General features: G+C 53.7%; 1 protein-coding gene and 1 long non-coding RNA gene across 2 annotated transcripts; one reads left to right on the top strand and one right to left on the bottom strand.

Moving 5' to 3' along the window:
* Window positions 1–934: 934 nt before the first annotated feature.
* Window positions 935–6737, top strand: CHCHD5 (coiled-coil-helix-coiled-coil-helix domain containing 5). Its single transcript, XM_019714006.2, has 5 exons — window positions 935–1073; window positions 1417–1685; window positions 2431–2571; window positions 2772–2937; window positions 4386–6737. Coding segments are annotated over exons 2-5 (333 nt in total). The 5' UTR covers window positions 935–1073; window positions 1417–1683; the 3' UTR covers window positions 4410–6737.
* Window positions 6738–14913: 8176 nt separating this feature from the next.
* LOC141571849 (uncharacterized) lies at window positions 14914–17437 on the bottom strand. The gene is made up of 3 exons (XR_012496906.1): window positions 16720–17437; window positions 16418–16500; window positions 14914–16224 (listed from the first exon to the last, which is right to left on the bottom strand). It is a non-coding gene; the product is annotated as an uncharacterized LOC141571849 (long non-coding RNA).
* Window positions 17438–20016: the final 2579 nt, after the last annotated feature.

The following is a 20016-nucleotide window of genomic DNA, read 5'->3' as shown; positions in this document are numbered from 1 at the left end:
GGTTTATGGAGGCCTTGTCACATAGACATGATTGATGAAATCGCTGGCCATTGGCTGTTGATTCAATCTCCAGCTCCTCTTCTCTCTCCAGAGGCTGGGAGTTCTGGCATCCCTGTATGGGGCCCAAAAGTCACCTCCATAACATAAAGACACCTTTGTTGCTCTGTCACTTAGGAAATTCAAGAAGTTTTGGAGCTCTGTGCCAGGACCAGTGTGGATAAAGACAATGATCTACATATTTCTAATTACAAATCAGAACATACCTCTGGATACTCCCAACACGACCGTTCCCTTCCCAGACTGGTCATTCCATTAGCGTCCATCCCTAATTTAGTGTGTCTTTCTTGCTCATTTGGTTCATTGTCCCTCCCAGAGAATGTTCTGCTCCGTGATGCTTTTACTTTCGGGTGCCCCAGCAGCAAACCGAACCTCAGATCACCTTCGTGTCCCCCGAGTGCTCTGCTCCACTAGACCAGAAGCATCGTCCCCCGTGAGCTAGTCCTGGACGCTGTTCCTTCCCCCCTTCTCCCACCCGAAGGGCACTCGGAAGGTTTTGCAGGAAGGAGAACTGCAGGAGCCTTGGGTGAAAAGCCTGACTGGGGTGCGCGTGCCTCCAAGCCTATGTCACCGCGGCTGACTCAGGTATCGTCTCGGGGACAGCTCCTGCACTGGCCCCAAATCTGTGCCTCACGGGAAGGCGTCACTGTCACCCCAATTTCACAGATGTGCACGCCGAGGCTCCAAGCACGTGTCTGAAACGCTACAACTGCACGTGGGTTCGTTTGGCCAGATTCTGGGGGGACTTTGCGTGCTCGCAGCGGGACCGGCGCACCGCTCGGACCGGGGGACACTCAGGCCCCGCCTCCCACTGAGGGTGACTGGGCCAGCCCCACGCTGGAACCGTCACCACACCGAGAGGAATTGCAGAGCAGCCAGTACGGATGCTCCCGTCCGCCGGCTTCTGGGCTTCCGCCAGGGAGCGCAACTGGGTAACGCAGACCGGGGCCGACTTGGGGTGACGCTCCTTCCGGCCGACTCTGCGCAGGCGTACGAACCAGTGTCCCTAAAGGACGGTGAGTGCATGCGTAGGGCAACGCGGCGTCCAGACATGCCGCGAGCAATACTTGTTGAAGGACCACAGCAAAGGACAGTTGCGCTCCACTAGCTCCAGTCAGGTGGCTGGGAACGTGTGTGGCTGTGGCCCAGCCACGTAGGGCGACTCGCAGCTGAGTGCCGCGCTTGCCTTGCTGCCGGGGCACCGCCGTATTTCCCAGTATTTACTTCCGCTGAAGTCTGGGGGCCGCCAGGGCAAGCCAGGAATAGGATACGGCCACTGAGCAGGTCGAGGCGGAAGTGGCTAAGAGCGCCGCCACTGCAGGCAGGGACCGGAAGTGGCTAAGAGCGCCACCATTGCAGGCAGAGGCCGGAAGTGGCCCTTCGGACGCCGCCGTTACCGGCTGAGGCGGAAGGAGAGGCAGGGCGCCGCCATTGCCGGCAGGGGCAGAAGCAGAAGCAGGGCGCCGCCATAACGGTTTGGTCCTTAAGGGAGTAGAGCCGCTTGTACGCTGTGCTACCGGAAAAAGAGAAGCCGAGAGGGTTAGGCCGAGAGCCGCCATAACAACCTGACACCGGAAAAGGCGGGGCGCACCTCCCTGACTATTGCTCCCAGGCACCGGCCTCGACATGTGAGTAGCAGGAGCGCCTGCCGCGCACGCCTGTTCTACCCCGGCGACCCGGGATCCTGGAGGAGGGATCGGCCCCTCTGTTCTTAGAGCTCCCGACCATCCGGACTCCGCGCCGTCCCCTCCTCCCCGCCTGTCCAGGCCTTGCCCCTCCTCGTGCGATCCGAGGACTTGGATGTTTCCTCTCACATCCAGAGCTCCTGCAGGACCCCAGTCCTTGGAGCTCCACGTTTCGCCCCCAGGTCACCCCACCTTCCCCTTGGGCTCCGTGCCGGACCCCAGACCTCAGCGACAGGCACAGACTCGTCCCAAACCTGTCCCCAAGCTGACCCGGCGCTTCCAGATTGTGCGCCGAGGACCCTGTGACCCCCTAGGGCCTCAAGTGTCACCTCGGTGCCCCGTCTTCAGGCCTCCACTCTCAGACTCTGGTCAGGAGACCCTCCCTGGGATTTCAGACCCCACCTGTTGGACCCTCACATCCACCTGCGGCTCCCGAGTCCTCCCAGAGCTCTGGGTCCTACTTCTAAGGCCGCGCTGGAAGCGACTGGCCTCCCAGACTTCTCTGCCAGGCCACAACCCTGCAGTAGAGTGAGCAGACCTGTTTAAGGACCACCACTACTTCCTCCCCGAAGCCCCTGGCCTACTCCACAGACCCCGCGCCGCCCCGCCCCCGGGCCCTGTCCCTGGTCAACCCCCAGACCCCCCCACGGACCCAGGTCACAACCCCCTTCCCCACCGTGTTCCGCAGGCAGGCGGCCCTGGAGGTCACTGCCCGCTACTGCAGCCGAGAGCTGGAACAGTATGGCCAGTGTGTTGCGGCCAAGCCTGAGTCGTGGCAACGCGACTGTCACCACCTCAAGATGAGCATCGCTCAGTGCACGTCCTCCCAGTGAGTGCGGGACAGTGCAGGGGGGCAGGGGGTGGGGGAGGCAGTGCGGGATGGACAGTGGTGGGGTGGGGGGGGGGTAGCAGGGAAACGGTGCAGGGCAGCGCGGGGTGGACAGAGAGGGCAGTGGTGGCGGGCAGGGAGGGTAATGCCGAGCGGGCAGCGCTGCAGAAGCCTGGACGCCGGAGGTGCCCTCCCGGCAGCCCCATCATCCGTCAGATCCGCCAGGCCTGCGCGGAGCCCTTCGAGGCCTTTGAGGAGTGTCTGCGGCAGAACGAGGCGTCCGCGGGCAATTGTGCAGAGCAGGTGCGCCGCTTCCTGCAGTGCGCCGAGCGCGTGCCGCCACCGCGCCGCCCTGCAGCCGTACAGGTAGAGACCAGTGTCACCCCCAGCCCTGCCTTCCCCGCAGGGACTGGCACACAGTCCTTGCTTTATCCCTGCCAACCTGCTCAAGTCCCCCATACCTGCCTGGGCATGGTGGCCAGAGAGAACCTAAGAACTGAGAACCAGTGACAGCACTCTTTTGCGTGAAGCTCAGCAATGGCTTCTTGTCCTCACTGAACAAAACCCCAGGTCCTGGCTGGCTCTCTGTCCTCCCAGGAGACCTGTCAGCCCACTCCGTCACCTCGCCTGCCCTGCCTAGGACCATCAGCTGTCCCAGCAGGGACTGAGCATGGGGTGATGGTCCCACTGTTTTTATTGTATCTAGCACAGAAGCAGCTGCAGTGTACCTAAGGATGGTACAGTTTAAAATAAATGTCCATACTGGCAAAAAGGTTAAGAGCCCTGGTTTGGCTGTTTACAGCACGGTGAGCTCCAAAGGCAAACGTCACATCTTCACCAGCACCAGTGACACCCCATCTCCTCTTGGGCCTCCATTTTCCTCTCACCGCTTCCAGCCAGTTCACCCTCTAACGGTCCCAGAGTGTCCCTGAGAAAGTGTGACCATGTTCTGCTTTACCTGGAAACCCTTCCACAGGCCAGGTCTCAGCTCCTGCGGCCCCCTCCCCCTCCCAGCGTCCATCCCCGAGGCCCAGCCCCAGGCCGTGTCTCCTGTGGTTAGACTGCCTCTCCTAGTCCTGCTTAGCTGTCACCTCAGCAGACGTCTCCGAGGGCCTGTCCCTGCCCAGGCTCCATGTCCCCGAGCCCCCTCACCATGGCTCACATCACTGCCCTCCCTGACCCTGCAGTCATATTTTGTGAGGCAGGGACGAGGGAAAGCCTCAGGCCCCAAGACCCACTGACAGGCAGGGTTTCCATTCTTCTCAGGAAACGTTCGGCAACGACCGCATGTTGGCCACACTGGTTTCCTCGTCACGTTGGTGACGTTTCCTGCAAGGTTTTTGGTCTCTGAGAGTAAAGACCCCACCTTCCTACCGTAGGGCCAATTGATCCTTCCCAATCGTCCCCATCTCATAAGACATGAGGTGCTCACACCTGATCATGTGGCCGACAGTTGAAGTGTCCCTGAGCCAACACGCCTCTCTTTCTTCCTGGATGTTGTCAGTTGATGTAGTTCTGTTCATGTGCTGTCTGTCCCTCCCTAGAGTCAGAGTTGTACCTGCCACGTCTGTTGCTAGTCCCTGGTGCCTGTAGCGGTGGCAGGCACACAGCAGAGCTGCCTTCTGTGCCCCATGACACGTCACTGCGTCCCCTGTTCACGTGGCAGGTGGCTGAGGTTGTCACCTGACACGCGGTCCCTCCAGACCATGCGCTCTGCAGGGGCAGCCTCTGCCTTGTCTCCTCAGTCTCCCCATGGGGTCCCAGGGCCGGGCACAGAACGGGGGCTACTACACGTTGACTTTTTTTCCCCACAGACACAGCCACTTCCTGCCTCCTGAGGACACTGGACCGTAGGAAAACGATGGGCATGACTGGCCACTTGGTGCCCCCAACCCTGGAGAGTGGCCAGATGTCCTGAGGGCTCTGGACTCGGGACTCACAATAAATACAGACTCTGTATTCCGGGCTCTGAGTGCTTTAGCCCCTGCGGACCCTGGACAGCGGCCGGGCAGAAACCCGTCCTCTGAGCCCAGCGTCACCGAGTGTGCCAGGGCCTGTGTCTCCTCTTGTTAACTCTGCCCACAGCCAGCTCCTGTCTCCTGCGTGGACGTGGGACAGGCCCTTCCTCCCACCACACCAGCACTTGCCCAGTTTTCGAGTGTCGTGAGGCCTTGGGGCATAAGTCACACCTCTTTTCCTCCCGAGTTCAGAGCAGTCGAGCAATAGATTGGGCAATTGGGATCCAGTCCCACTGGGGACTCCTGTGAGACTGCACAGGACATCCCTCAGCCCCCATGTGTCACCAAAGGCTGTTTTCGTGGGCATGACCGTCTAGCACTCGCCCTGCTCTGCAGAGTCGAGCAGCCCCTGCCCTGAGCAGGGGGTCAGGTGACAGCACTCAGCACACAGTAGAGCACGAGTGGATGGGTAGCCATGGCTGCCGCAGCTTCCTGTCCCTTGGGTGATAGCTTCCATGGGCACAGCAGGTGATCACAGGTCCCCCAGCAGGGACAGGTCTGTGGGAGAGAGTCACAGCGTGCCCAGGGCTGCACCCAGATCCCCCATTCAGACCATTGCTCACTGGACTGGTGGTTTGAAACAGACCTGTACCCCGGCTTGGAAAGTGAGCCGGGGTCTCCTGGGGACCATCTTTGAGGCAATGGCAGCTGTCACGTGTGTGGGAGTGAGGTGGAAGTCCAAGTGGTCAGGGCGGACACAGCGCTGGTCATTCCTGGGGTCCCTGAAAGGCTGCGGGATCCTGCTGGCTTCTGTCCCCAACTCGTTTCCTTGAGCTGTGGACTGAGTCCTCGGTTTTTGTGTGCTTGCAGCCAACCACACTTTGCCTGAGTGGCTTCTGAAGTGCAATAACAGACCGGGGCAAGACCCCCCCTTCAGAGCATCCAGTTGGCTGGACCGGCTCCCTGTGTGTGGTCTCGGGTTTGGGGAGCAGAGTGGAAGCCTCAGGCCTGTATCGCACACTGTGGGTCAAGGCGAGTCCTGAGGCCGAGGGGGGAGGGGGCGCCTGTGTTGGTAAATGGTATGTTTTAAGAGTTGTTCACATAATACGAATTTTCAGATGGTCACAAATTTGTTCTCAGAATGTCATGATTATCTTTCTAGAGTCTATAGAATCTAATGACAGTCCCTTTTTCGTTCCTGACGCTGGTTATTTGTACCTTCCTCTTTTCTTCAGCAGCCTGAACTGATAGGTAGGGTTTTATCAAGTTCATGGACCTTTGCACAGAATCTGCTTAGGTTTTGGTGATGCCCAATTTTGTGCATTTGTTTTTAACTTAATTCTCTTCTGTATTGCCTTCTTTCTTTGGGTCTAATTCCTGTTTTCTGCAATTTTGACATGAATGTTTAGCTCACTGATTTTCTACATACACCTAAGTTTTCCAGAATGTGGCTTGGGCTGTTTGCTTTTTTCATTGATTCCCTGATTATTTAGAGGTTGAAAATTATGTTTCTTGATTTCTAAACATGGAGATTTTTTTTAGCTTTCTTGCCTAATTGCAATTGGGTTGGAAATATGTTTTAAATGATTTCAGTCTTTTGCCTGTTTAGTCTTGATGACTGAACATACAGTCAGTTTTATTGTGCCATTGTGCTCGAATCATAATCCTTGGTTCCCCAGAACAGACTTAGACACGAGGGTTTGGGAGAGGCCCCCAGTCCCCATTAGAGGGCAGCGGGCACTGAAATGGGGACAGAAAGCAGCATGCGAAGGGCGCTTTGTCAGGCAGCTGTAACTCTGGGCAACAGCGTGGTTCCCTGGGGACAGTGGCACCAACCTGCTTCCTGATCAGGGGAGGCTGTTTATACACTAACCCCGTCAGTCATCAGATGTCAGTGTCATGGAAAACAAGAAGTAGAGGGAACGCTGTAAATTGGAAAAGCATGTCTACAAGAAAAATATCAAGAACCTTAACCCAGAAATTCACCGTCTAGAAATTCAGCATAAGAAACTCATTTGTAAAATCAGCAAAGATTGAACTACAAGTGTTTCATCACATTGTGGCTTGTAATTGTGGGAAAGGAAGTGGTGTAGTGGAAGTCGATAAATATTGGTGCGCCTATGTAGTGGAATACAATACAGTCATTACAACGAAAAGATATTAACAGCATATTAATAAGTAATAAAAATATGCTTATTCTCAATTTCATTTAGATGTTTTTTAAATGCGAGAACAGCCAAAACATTATTGACAGAGAAAAATGAAGGGATATCTGTCACTGATACTAGGACATGGTGTGGAGTGCCACCCCTAGAATAAGGTGGTGTCAGCATATACCAGAAAACAGAGTGGAAGAATAGCTAGCTGTCGGGAGGGGGGGACACCGATTTATACGTGCAAATTTAACTTACGATAAAAGAGGCATTTTAAATCAGTGGGAAAGTAACTAACTGTCCAGTAATGGTGTTGGAAAACAAATATTTTTAAAAAAGAATGTTCCAGATCTATTAAAGAGCTAAATATAAGTTAATATATTGGAAGAAAATGGGAATTGTCTATTTCATTTAAGGCAAGAAAATTTAATACAGACAAAAATGCAACAGAAAAAGATGGGTAAACTTGTTTACTTTAAAATTTTACCTAACAAACAAGCTTACAAGAGAGAGGACTGACTGGGAGAGAACATGTACTATGCATAAGAGACAAAAGAATCAATCCAGAATATGCAGAGCAATCCTACACATCAAGAAACAAAGGACTCAGTAGAAAAATGGGGCGGTCTAATCCTCCATAATAATCTCGTTCCCCATTGACAGTGTTAACATCCATGTGCATCATTCACTCTGTTGGAAGGGGACACTGCCCTGTCCCACAGCCGGGGCTGGCTGTGGCACTGCAGCCAATAGAAGGTGAGCAGTTGTGACCTGCCACATCCAAGTACGTGTCTTCAGTGTCAGGCATGGCTTGGCTGGGCCTTCGCTGCTGTGTGGCGGCAGCCTGTCCTGGATGGGGATGCCCTTTCAGGCTGGTCCAGGGAAGGTAACTGAGCAGCGCCCTCTGAAGTGGCAGAGCTAGGTGCTATTGTAAGACACTGAGACACTGGGGTCATTTGTTACAGCAGTGAAACCTCCGTGATACACAGGACACTCACAAAAGGAAGCAGAAGGATGCCACCCTTATGCCATCAGAGAAATGGAGATGCCAGTGAGGGTTTTGGCCCTTCAGATTAGCAGAAACTAAAAACGCTGATGAAGTCTAACATTGGCAGGGGGAGATGGAAATGGGAACCTAACACACTTGTTCCAAGGGTTAACGGGAGACCCTCTTGGGAAGAAGTTGGTGACACTCTCCTATTTGTCTCTGCTGGGCCCATTGGGAACGGAGAGGGTGCAGGTTCTTAAACTCTGTTGTTAGAGGGTTTTTTGCAACAATTTATGTGTTATACTTCAAAAATTAGTGATAAACTTAGTTTTGGGTAATTGAAGGTTCTCAGTGTCCAAGTTGATAAGGGTATTTTTGGCTTTCATTTTTATTCCTAATTATTTTGAATCATGTTCGCTTCACATGTTCTTTGAAAATCTCTCTTCTTTTTTATTTACTTTTATGTGTTAGTCTTGGCTTGGTTGAATTATAATATTCTTCCTTTGTTGCTATCACCTAGAGATTTGCACCTTTCTTTTAAATTTACACCCGTCCTTCGCTTAATGACTAATTTATTTCTGAAAATCCTGCTGCTAAGTGACAAGCCCATGCATGAAAAAAATTTCCGTTAATTTTAGTGGGAAAAGTTAAGATACCATTTATCTGAACTCGACACCTGAGCAGTTTTCATAGATAACAAAAAAATCAACAAAAGGAAACACATCCATGGACATAATGACAATTTTAATGTAAATAAATATATTAACAGTTTGTACATAAGGCTCTGTGGGGCAGGCTTGTTATGTAGCCAGGAGAGGAAGGCAGGACTTGACTGTGTGGTCGGTGGTGCATCCTCATTTTGCACCATTTTCACTCTTGTTGTCACAACTCAATGGCTGGAGGAATTAAGTGCGTCCTGTGGGACAGCATGGTTTCCTCCGGACAGTATTCCATGCAGCTTTACCCTTTGTTGATTTTGCGTTGTATCTTTTTATTGTCATACACCATAATGGGGACCCGTCCTAGTGAATTGCTGGATCTGGGGTGCTGTTGGGGACCCCTGACCCTGTCTTCATCTCAGGATACTGGATATGTCCTGTCCTGGCGAGAAGTTACCTGTGGGTCTAGACGTCAGCTCATGTTCTCAGTGCTGGCACCGTGATCCGCATAGGGGAGGAAGGCAAACACCTGTCCACAAGTGATGGAGAAAGACGATACATAGGAGAAGAGACCTGAGGTTGTTAAATAACCAGACACTTTCCTGGTCATCACAATTCCTGACCCAGGGCTGCCTGAAGGATTACTCAGGCCTGAAATAGAGCAAGAAGCTGTGTCCAGGAAGAAAAGTTAGAATATTTTTTCAGAGGGAGGTGGGCAGCCCTGGGGCATCTGCCTTGTCTGCTGGAGTCAGGGCTGGTTGAAGGGGACTACAGGCTGAGGGTCAAGGATTGGCGGGTGGGGAGTAAGGGGCCAAGAGTGGGAGGACAGGAAGAGGCTGGAGGTCCCTGCTTAATTTGGGGTGAGAAGGAGCAGGCTTCCGGTTTGCAGTGACTGGGACAGGTTCTCACTTAAATGCAAACACTGCAAGTGGGATCAGCCCCCCCCCACCCCCCCCACCCCCGCAGGGAGGAAGTTGGGTCTTGCGCTGAAAGGCTCACGGAAGTGCCCTTTTCTTTTCAAGGTTTCTGACCCAGTCCGATCTTGAGCAGGGCAGTATCAGAAGTGAACACAGATCCCCCCCAGAGCTCGTGTCCCTAAAGAGAGCCCACCCAGCCTCATTATGTGGTATCTGAATGCAATTCCTGTAAACGTGACACTTGAGGGTGTTTGTTTGTTTTTTACCTAACCCAGTCTTGCTCTCGGGCCTGAATTCCACCCCAGCCCCTCCTTGATCTGAACCAGGGGTGGGAGAGTCACACCCTGGGCGAGACCCAAAGATCCTTTGCCAGGCCACCTGCGTGCCGCACAGGCTGGCGAGAGCTTTCACCATGCTGCCCAGAACAGCACACATTTAAAAATTATGAACCATTTATTTCTTGGATTTTTCGTTAAACGTTCTAGGACCGTGGTTGATGGTGGGAAGCTGAAACCTCAGAAAGCCAACCCCAGATAAGGGGGCATGACTGTGTGCCAGTTTGTGCCACTTGGGTAGATAGGATGCTCTCGGGTCTCCCTGGGGACAGCAGCCACCCACTGGGTGCTCTGTCCTCGGCGGCCTATCTACCCTGACACGCCCCTTCTCTGAGCCTCCTGACCCCTCCATCCATATGTGCCGTGGCCGCTGTGTTCACGTGTGGGCCACTGCATGAGCGTCAGCGCCATGTCCTCCTCAGCACAAATCAGCAGACTTAACCTCACGTTCTGTCACTCGAGGCAGCGAGGAGAATCCAGTCCCGAGTCTGTCCCCAGCGCCCACTGGGCACATCCTGCAGTTGGTGTACACTCCGTCCCCATGGCAGGCCCAGGACCCTCTTGGCGTGTGGCCAGCAGGCCCCAAGCACCAGCATGGTCGGTACAGCTGCCCATGGTCAAATACAAGGCAGGGCTTGGCGGGCGCAGTCGCCAATAAGCGACATGGAGCCCTTTTCTAGATAAGACAGCGTAGTGCTTACATGGAGAGAGCACGAGCAGTCAGATGCCAGGTCCCCGAGGTCCCTGTGCAGGGTGACACCAAAACACAAGGGGCCGTATGACAGCATTGTGGGTGTTGGTGGCTGCAGCCATGCCCTATGAGGGAGGCAGAATTGTAAGGTGGCCGCCAGTCCCCACCCCTGCTGCCCACGCCCTGTGCAGTCCCCTCCCCTTGGGTGTGGGTGCCCCCCCTAGCTGCAGAAGAGCAGACCCACGCCCTCAGAGTGCAGTTACTCACCCTCACTCGCCCTTGTTTTAGCACCATCTACCTTTTATGCCACCTGAACAAGCCACGTGGGTAGAGGTGAAAGTCAGCAGCCCTTTGAGGCACTAATTTCTGCAGTGGCCTCAGGGGCACAGAGTTGGTCTTAGGCTATTACTGTGGCTGTAGGAGGCCCTTCCAAGGCCTCCAGCTGACCATTCCTGCCACCACAGACCTCGTTCCTCTGGTTGGGGGGACGGACTCTGAGCCTCTCCCATCATGAATCCCAGACTCAGGGATGAGGCTGAGAGAGGCTCCCGTGCCCATAAACGTGGATGAAATGGGCCGCACCACTCCTCTTTCTCTGGGTGTTTATCAGGCCAGATGCTCAAGGCCCTGAGCCTGTTTGCTCCTCTGTAAATTAAAGCCAATTGTGCGGATGTGATAAGGGTAACAGCAAGAGCTTCCCCTGCTGCCTGGAATACGGCCCGATAACCGTCAGGACCATCCTCTTCTGAAAAGTGTAAAGAGGACCAGAAATACACGTTACTATTTATCAGTACCTTAGTAACTTGTTGTTGCATTTTTAATTACTCCTCATTTATTTCCAAAATGTGTCCTTTTCTAACAGCACAGAATTTACAGATAGGAACTTGGGACTAGGTCATCAGCTGACTGAATAATCTTACATGACACATTGGATCGTCTAAGGCCCAGAGGATCAAATAACTTGATCCTTATTTTCAAATAATTGAACTACAAGATTTATTGTATACTTCTTAACATATAACCTGCATCCGTGGTATAGCATTTAATTTGCAAAAGATTTTTACACATCCTTGAGACTAGATGTGGGCTGGGAGCAGAGCTGGGAGGCGTGTGGATGGCTGGAGGGTTTCTGCAGGGCCGTTGCTGAGGACCCTGGAGCCCGTCGCCCCGCAGGGCTGGTCTGGGGCCAGAGGATCTGCGTTTCAGCCAAGCTCCAGGTGAGGCTGCCCACCGAGCACACCTTGACAATTACTGATGTGGATGGAGTACTCCAGCAACATTTAATTAAAGCCAGAAAAATATTCATAAAGTTTGACCCACAAGAAATGAAGCTGAGCAGCCCTGACCCCGACGCCTGCTTCAGGGCTCTCCTGCTGAGCCCCAGGGATGGCCACAGCCCCTCCTGGTCACACAGGGCCAGCCCCCAAGCACCAGAGCATGTGTTTCTAGTGCTGTGCCTATAAGAACCCAGGAGAAAGAGACAGCAGACTTTCTGGGGGCAGGGAAGTGGGAAATGAGTGGGGGTGGGCATACTTTTTACTGACTCTGTTCAGCCCTTTGAATTTTTCTTCCCAATTGTTAAAAACAAGACAAAAGGCCTGAAATGGAGTAAGTCATGCTAAGCCCCATGCCACCAAACTGAGACTTAATTCCTGACTTAAGCCCAGGAATGGAATCTCAAACCCTTCAACCAGGAATGTCCTATCAGCACAAAGTACCTTGCCTAATACACTCCTGCTGTCCAGTGAAGAGAAGGGACCTCGCCCTGACCAGCCCACTTTTTTACCTCGAGTGACTTCCTCCACCTGTAAAAGCCTCGTTTCATCCAGCTCCTCGGAGCGCTGCCGATTCAATCGACTTTTGCTCACACTCAATTTTTTTAATATGCCCATTTGCCTTTTAACATTACATATTTCACCTAGCTCACCAAAGAAAGGTACATGCCTATTATTGATTAGGAAAAACAAGTTGTAAGGGAAATGGACATACAAGGAGAAAACCTTAGGAGCACACATGTGTGGGCCCCCAGTTGTCGGGGTAGAGGTCTGAGACAGCCCTGGAGATACCTCTGTTTACTGAGCGTCCTGCCCCAGGCTACCCCTGGGGGTCCCAGAGGTCCCTCCTGAAAACCAGAAGTTTCTGCCCCTCCTACTGGCTCCCCTAATTTGCAAGTGTCAAGTAAACAGTCACTACCTAAGGGGAAAGAGAGACAGGCCCTCAGCTGCTTCTGGAAGGGGAGGCGATGTCTACATCCAATGACCTAAAGGCTGATGAGGACCAGGTGTCCAAAGGGGCATAGAGGACATATCTAGAGAGAAGGGAGTCACTGTGAACTGGCTCTGACGAGACGTGTTAGCATCTTGGTGGGGAGGGATCAGAGGAATTAGCAGAGCCGCCTGTGCCTGGGTGGGATGCCAGGACAAGCAGCCTGGAGCTGGGAGAGCCTGGCAGAAGGACCCGGCTGCTAGAGGAATTTCAGAAAGAGGGATGACAGCTGGCCATCATTCTCCCGAACAAAGTGAGGGCCATTGCTGCCGCGGGTATCTGTCGGCCTACTTATTCACCCAATAAATGTTTACTGAGTATATCGGTGTGTCACACCCCATATCAAGAAAATCACTTGGGTTAAATACAGAAGACTTCAGTGACCCGACACTGTCTGACTAAAGACTGGTTAGAGACAGTGATACCACAAGGAGACGCCAAGCCTGCAGGGAAGGTGGCAGGAAGGCAGAAGACGGCATCTTGGACTTCGCCACTGCATGGACCCTCTTCCCCATGCTTTTCCTGCTGCTTCCAACCCTCAGCAGAGGGCAGCTGGGCCCAGCACCATGTGGCTAGCCACCTGATTCGGAGGCAGTACAGGTGGGCACGGAGCCCCTTGCTGCCCACTGACAGTTAGGCACAATGCCCAGAGACAGGACACACTAGGAGGCCATGACAGAGGCTGTTCTGAATCCTCCCTGAGCGGTGTGAGTCCTGCTGGGCAGATGCTGGCCTTGGCAGCCTGCCAAGCTCACCCTCACTGGGACGAAGGCCATTCCCTTCCCATCTCTTTTTGTCCTCACTGTTTAGAATCCATCTCTTGGAGGTGTGGGCTCCTGGAAGGGACCTGGAGATTGCTAGGTGAGGAGCTGCTATTTTAACTTCTAGGACAGCAGGGACCCAAAAGTCGTGAGGTCCACTTAGGGTGAGATGGAGGGTCCACCTGGGGCTGCAGTGAACTTTTCCTCCTTAGGATGGGGTCCTACTGAGAAATCCCCAGGAGCCTTTCAGCCTCCACTCCCCAGACAGACCCTGTGCAAAAGCTCCTGAATTCAACTGTTTCTCTAACTGTGAGGAAAATGACACACAGCCACATGCTGAGTTGGGACGCTGGCTGCCAGGAAAACTAAGGTCCAGGGACAGGAAGCTGGTGCCTGGGACAGGCCCCCCCCTCCATTCTCCCCAGAATCCGATCTCCTTCGTGTCTGTGCCTGGGGGCACAGGGCAAACAGCAGCTGCAGTGGGTGGGGTGACTTGGACTCTAGCGGGCCTGCCCACGGCTGCTAACCAGCCCTGAATTGTGTCACATCCTTCCGCGGCCGCCGACCCCTTCGGAGAGAGCAGCCTCCCCCAGCACACAGGACAGTCCTGTTCCTTGCCACAAGTCAGCCTCCGAGCTGACTTGTGGGCAGCCTGACGTGGCCATGCTTTTCCAGCAAGTACCCCGCTATGTTGCCCCACTTCCTGTGCCTGCCTCTCTGTGGCTGGAACCTTTATTTACTTGGGACTTTTCCTCAGGTTGGAATCCCACTGAGCCTTTCAGCCTTCACCCCTCTGATCTCCCCAAGAAATAACAACTAGAAGCACACAATGCTCTTTCCCTCCTGTGTGAAGGTCCCAGAAATGCGGTGGTGGCTTTTTTTGAAAACCCCATCTTGCCTCAGGCAGCCTGGAGCTGTCCCTTTGCAGGAGGGTCAGCAGCCCAAGTTAGGGGAGGGGGCACAAGGCTTTAGTCTCAGCCTCCCGAGTAGCAGGAACTGGGCTGTGGCCCCATTACCAATTACAGGGACACCTTTGGGACCTGGGGCAAGTGTTTCTGATGGCAGCTGACTCTCAGGTGACTAACCTCATTGTCACGGAGCTCCTGCTTGCAACACCTCCCAAACACTGTACACAAAGGTTACTAGGGTCCTGAAAATCCGGTCTCAAGAATGTCACTGGAGAGGAGGAAACAAGGACACTGACCTGCTCATTCAAGGAAAAAGAAACAGAAGCAGAAAAAAAAGAGACCCAAATGAGATGGGTTACCGGTGGGGACAGGAGGGGGAAGGCAGAGGGAAGGAGGCGACATTCTCTGAAATCTCTTTTTGTTCTGACATCATTTTTAGAACCACTTTAGTGTTTATGTTTCAAAAATAAATAAAAATAAAACTTACAGGGATAGGGAGAACCCTAAGTTGGAATACACACAGAATTAAGCAAATAAAGAATGCTCTGTGATGTCTGTCTTACTCATTGACACTAAAAAGTGGCCCCTCACTATGTGTCTACAATTTGCTATGGTTTCACATAACCTCTGCGACATCTCTGAGCAACACGGACTTTTCAACCCCCTTCCCTCCCCCCCCACCCCCTGTTTTAGGAGAGGACGTCGTGCTTAGTGACCTTAAGGAAGGTGGCCGGGACGAACTGAGATTTTGTGTCTCATGGGTATTGGATCTCAGTTCTGAGATCCTGTCACTGCTCGGCTCAGCGCCAGGCACACAGTGTGAGCTAGGGACCAGGGTTCCAGGATAAATTCCGATCTCAGTGCTAAACACATAACACCAGGAAGCTGAAACTAAGAACGGGACGAGCCCCAAGTCACTCACAAAGGTGTACAGGCCGCAGAGACTCTGAGCACTCCTGTGGGCTGGCTTCCTGCAGGTTATGGGGTCTGAACCCAACCTTGTAGGTGCGATTCAGGCTGACGTGGAAAAGGGCAAAGGGGTTCGAGGCAGCGGAACCCACTGGGAGCAGGTATGGGAAGGAGCCTGATGTGTGGGAGCCGAGGCCACCACCAGGCCTTGCAGGAGATCGGGCCACACCGAGGGCACCCGTGTAACTCTGGGGAACTCACGAGCTCAAAGTCGGGGCGACTGCTGTGTGCGCTTCGCGAACCCCCAGCCCTATGCGTTGGCCCACGTTGACACTTGATATTTGCCTGTCCATCCCCAGTCTCAGGCTCAAAGATTACTCGGACAGGCAGACACTATTCGGGGTCTACACACAGATGTCTGTGTGAAGGGGAAATGGAGGGCAATGGCCCCTTTCATTGCTGTCCCTTCATCTCTACTCAGCAGACATTTAGGAAGACAGGCCAGTTGCAGTGCACTGAGCCACAACCAGCGTCCCCCGCCCCCCCACCCCTGCCTCTCTAATCCCCTTGCCAGCTGCCCCCAAGTATGAGGACCTCCTCCCGGTCTGTCCCCTCCCCAGCTGGGACAGTGAGAGGAAAGAAGAGAGGAAGGAGGCGGGGCCTGGCCAGACAGCAAGGCAGAAGCATGAAGAAAATCAAAGTACCCTAAGTTTTATCCAGGACCCATGTTCAGATAAAGCTGAACAATCCTTGCACTGGGACAAAGGCCACAATGGCCCTCAAGGCACTCCCTTCATGTCACCCCCTTTTGAGACACAGAAATGGTCCCTCGTCTCCTACAGGATAAAGCCACCATCTGGCCCCTTCTCATCTGTCTGTCACTGGCCCGCAGCTCTTGGTTCACACCCAGTGAGGCATCACTTCCCTTTTGCTCCCCACCCACCCTGCAGCACCGGCCATAGGCCACCTCTGTGGGAGCACTGGGAACCTCTACCAAGCATCCCCTCTGTCAGGTGCTTTTCACATCCTGTCACAGTGTCACAGTCTTTCTTTCCATCTGGGGATCAGAGTTCCTCAAGTGCAGGACCCAAGTCTTGCTGTTCTTTACCCTGGAACAAGATACAGTGCCTGACCATTTTGGTTTAATACAGGGTGAATGGATGTTTTCCCTTAAAATAATGTTTCTTAAACATTTTAGCCACAACTCTCCATAAGAAATATTTTTCACATATAATTCAGTTGACGCAGACTCTCACACACACTTACATCACAGAAACAAATGTGACAAGAAATAATGCTTACTATGGTAGAGGCACCCTGAAATTTTCTCTTGCTTTTCCTTCTTCTAAGTGCTTGTTGGGACTGGAAGGTGGAAAGCTGGGGTCCTAAAACACAAAGAGACGCACGCTGTCCTTACCTCTTTCCAGCCAGATCGAATCAGGACGAAGCTGCACGGAGGGAGGGCCCCCAGCTCCGCTGTCAGCCCAGAGCCCTGACCCGCAGCTCCTAGTGACAACAGCTAGGCCTGCCCTCTGCGGTCCTCCTGTCCAGCCTCTCGTGTCCTTCCTTCCTTCAGCCACCCCACCTCACAAAGCATTCCTCACCTGCCTGCGGCCAGGTGGTGTTGTGCATGAACCTCTCTTATCACGCTGGACAGTTATGCAGGTCTTTCTTGTGGGCTGACTGCCTGGCTGAGCTCCTGAAGGGAGCCTGCCCTGGGGAAGCCAGGACACGTTTGCTGTGCAGCTGCACTGGGGTCTGCGGGCGCGCGTACATCCCCATTGCCTGGCAGAGGGCTGCGACCGAGAGACACAGGCCAGGAAAGCTGCCTTGGAGCCAGGTGGCCAGAGGTGCCAGGGTAAAGAGTGGTGACTGATTCAACAGCGAACGTACAAAACTCAGTCATCTCTTCCGTTTGTATAGAAACCTGGCAATCAAGAAACTGAGATCACAAACCTGGGCTTTCGGGTGAACTTGGGCCTTCGGAAGTGGCTGTTACAACTGGAGTTGCTGGGCAACCAATGAGAATGGCAGGTGACAACCAACCCAGGGTCCAAATGTGACCTGCATCTTTCCCTGTGAGGTCACCAACCCTGGGGCCTTCCCTGTGGTTGTGCCACACCCTGAGCACATGGTGAGCGTCACACTGTGCAGAAGGGCTGTTACCCTGTCCTCCAACTCCCATCCAACAGATCAATGTTCCAGGTGGAAAATTTTGCAACTGTCAGAAACAACACAGATCAGGTAACATGGGTCACTACATTACACCGGGGACATAACTCACAGTAGCCACAACCATCTTTCACAAAGACAATAAACGTTGGGAGCTGCGTTTGGTAGAGGGCCTGTCACCTCAGGAAGCAACTGGGAGAGAACATTCCAGAATGTTCAGGAACATTCCAGCTGGTTTCTGCTGGTGTTTGGGCCCCACTAACTTTGTGTCTGTCCTTCCAACCTTACTGAGTGCCTTCCAGGAGGAGGGTGTTGTGCTGTCTGCCAAGGGCGGGGGAGGATTTAATTTTTAAAGTGAATTTGAGAAATTCTACAGATTAAAAATAAACTGGAAACTAATAACTGTTCCTCTTAACTCTTTACCTAGATCTGCTCTGTCATATACCCTCACTGTGACCCGTTACACTCATTGTTTGTCACATACAAAAGAGAACCACTGCTTCCATTCAAGTGAGCCAGCCCCTTGGGTGGAGGGCAGAGGCGTTGAGCCAACCCTGGCACAGCTGCCCACCACCCCTGTGGCCCTGGCAATGACTGACAGCTTCTGAGCCCCATTTCTTCTCATCTGTGGAGTTAGGATAACTGTGCTACTCCCCAGGCTGCTGCCAGGAGGAAACGAGGAGAGCAGCTGTCATTTGTGAGGAAGTGGGCACTTTCTGAGGTTACCACGCGAGCCTACTGGCTCCAGGGCACAGAAGGAATGTGGTGGTGATGAGCCAGATGGGGTGAAATCAATGGGAAATAAAGCTGGTGCTGTGACCGGTGGTGGGGGGCTTCATGAAAGTGATGGTTTTGCAGGTTAGTATGGCCCCTGTGAGGCTGGTTGGCAGTGGGGTGAGGCTGAGGTCTGGGGGTAGTTGAATGGTCAGTGGGTGAGCACTGGACTTAGGAGGCCAGGGACGAAGGTAGGGGCCGCAAGGAGGGTCAGACTGAGGCCCCCACTGTGTCCTTCTCTCTGTCCCCCTCTGCATAGCAGCCTGTGTCCTTCTGTCACCTGATCAGTGTATAAAGGGGCTCAGCAAAAGCTTCAGATGACGGGTGCTGCCAGCAGTCCTAGCTGGCTTTGCAGGGCCCTGCGTCCATTCTTCCTTTAGAATGCAAGTGAGAACAGCTGCTGCTGGTTCGACCTCACTGGAGGCTAGAGCCAGGCGGGAGCACCTGACACCAGGCACAGCACAGCCCAGGGTGAGAAGAGGAGGTGACACCTCTGGGCTCCTTGAGGCCAGCTGCTTCCTCTACTCCAGGCCAAGGAAATCGGGTCACCCTGCCCCCATACACTGCTGGGCAGCCCCTGGGTGAGCTTCTCCACTCAGTCACTTTGCCGTGGGCTGGGTTTGGTCTCCCATGATGTCACACACTCCCTTGCTCCCTTTCTACCTCCTGTATTTGCCTAAGCGGTCAATGGTGCCAGACCCAACTGTGGGGCAGAATCTGTCCCACTGAGGTCACTGCGCTGGGGTATGTGGGGAGCGCAGAGTGGGTCTTGCAGAAAGAAGAAGGTGGGGACGATGGGGAGGGCGTTCCCGATGGGAAAGGTGTGGGCTCCAGAGTGAGGATGCAGCACAAAACCAGGAAAGGTGTGGGGGTGGGTGTTGAAAAGAGGCACTCAATTGGGAGGGGTTCTAAAGGCTGTGGAGACTCACGCAGTGTGGACGGTGAAGGGTTCAAAGGCTAGGAGGCGCGAACCCTCCGAGTGTCTGAGAGACATGGCTCTAGTTGGTGACATGGAGGTCATGACAAGATGGCTGATCATGGGGTGGGTGACAAGCTGAGACTCTTTGGTGTAAGGGTATGAGTTTGATGGAAGTTAGAGCTGTGGACCGGGGGTCCCAGTATGACACGGGAGAGGCAGCCAGGGAGGAAGCCTGACTGGGGCTGGGGAGGGAGGCACGGTGCCAGCCGGGACGACAACCTTAGGAGGGGGCCGGGCAGAGTTTTCTGCTGCAGAGGCCGCGAAAGGGCTGAGCAGAGCCAAGGCTGGGGTTTTGCAGGGTGATGGGGAGGACAGGTGGGAGGAAGGCAGGCAACGACATTATCTCAGGCGTGTGGGGCACACAGAAGTGACAGTGGAGGCAAGAGGAAGCTCGTGAGTTTGAAGGCAGAAGGCAAGGAGACAGTGAGAGGGAAGCAGTGACTCAGCCAAGGAGGCAGGAGAAAAGGAAGAGAAAGGGCCAGACAGAGGTGCACCCGCACCCCTGGCTTGTGCCAGGCCCCAGGGTCCTCGGTCTGCAGCCAGGCTGTCAGCCAGACTTGGCACCTTCTGGGACCCAGAACACCAGCAGTTTTCATCCCTTTTGCCCTGGGTTCCTGTTTCCTTTGCCCGTCAAAGGCCCATCAGAACTGGTAGCTAAGGGTCATCCAAGGGTTGTAAACATCACTGATCCCTCTGACAGCCCATTTTTTAGATGCCCCAGACATAAGCAGACAGATGGTAGCGAAAGGAATAAGCAGAGGGATGGCCCAGCAAGGACTGGGTTAGTCATCCGAGTCCTGGCAGCAAGCGTTTGGCCAGCCTCTGCTGCGCGCTAACTACAGACGAAAGGTCTGAGCTGCAAAGTCTGTCTCTGCAGGGCCCGGTAGCCCACGCTGGCCCCACAGCAGCAGCATGCCAACAGGCCTGTGGCGGGAGGACTGTGGGCAGCCAGGAAGCGACTGTGAGGGTGACCTCA

This window comes from Rhinolophus sinicus, linkage group LG05 (assembly GCF_036562045.2).
Source record: "Rhinolophus sinicus isolate RSC01 linkage group LG05, ASM3656204v1, whole genome shotgun sequence".
Lineage (NCBI taxonomy): Eukaryota > Metazoa > Chordata > Mammalia > Chiroptera > Rhinolophidae > Rhinolophus > Rhinolophus sinicus.
Note: the sequence above shows the minus strand (reverse complement) of the source record. Positions and strands in the feature narration are given on the sequence as shown.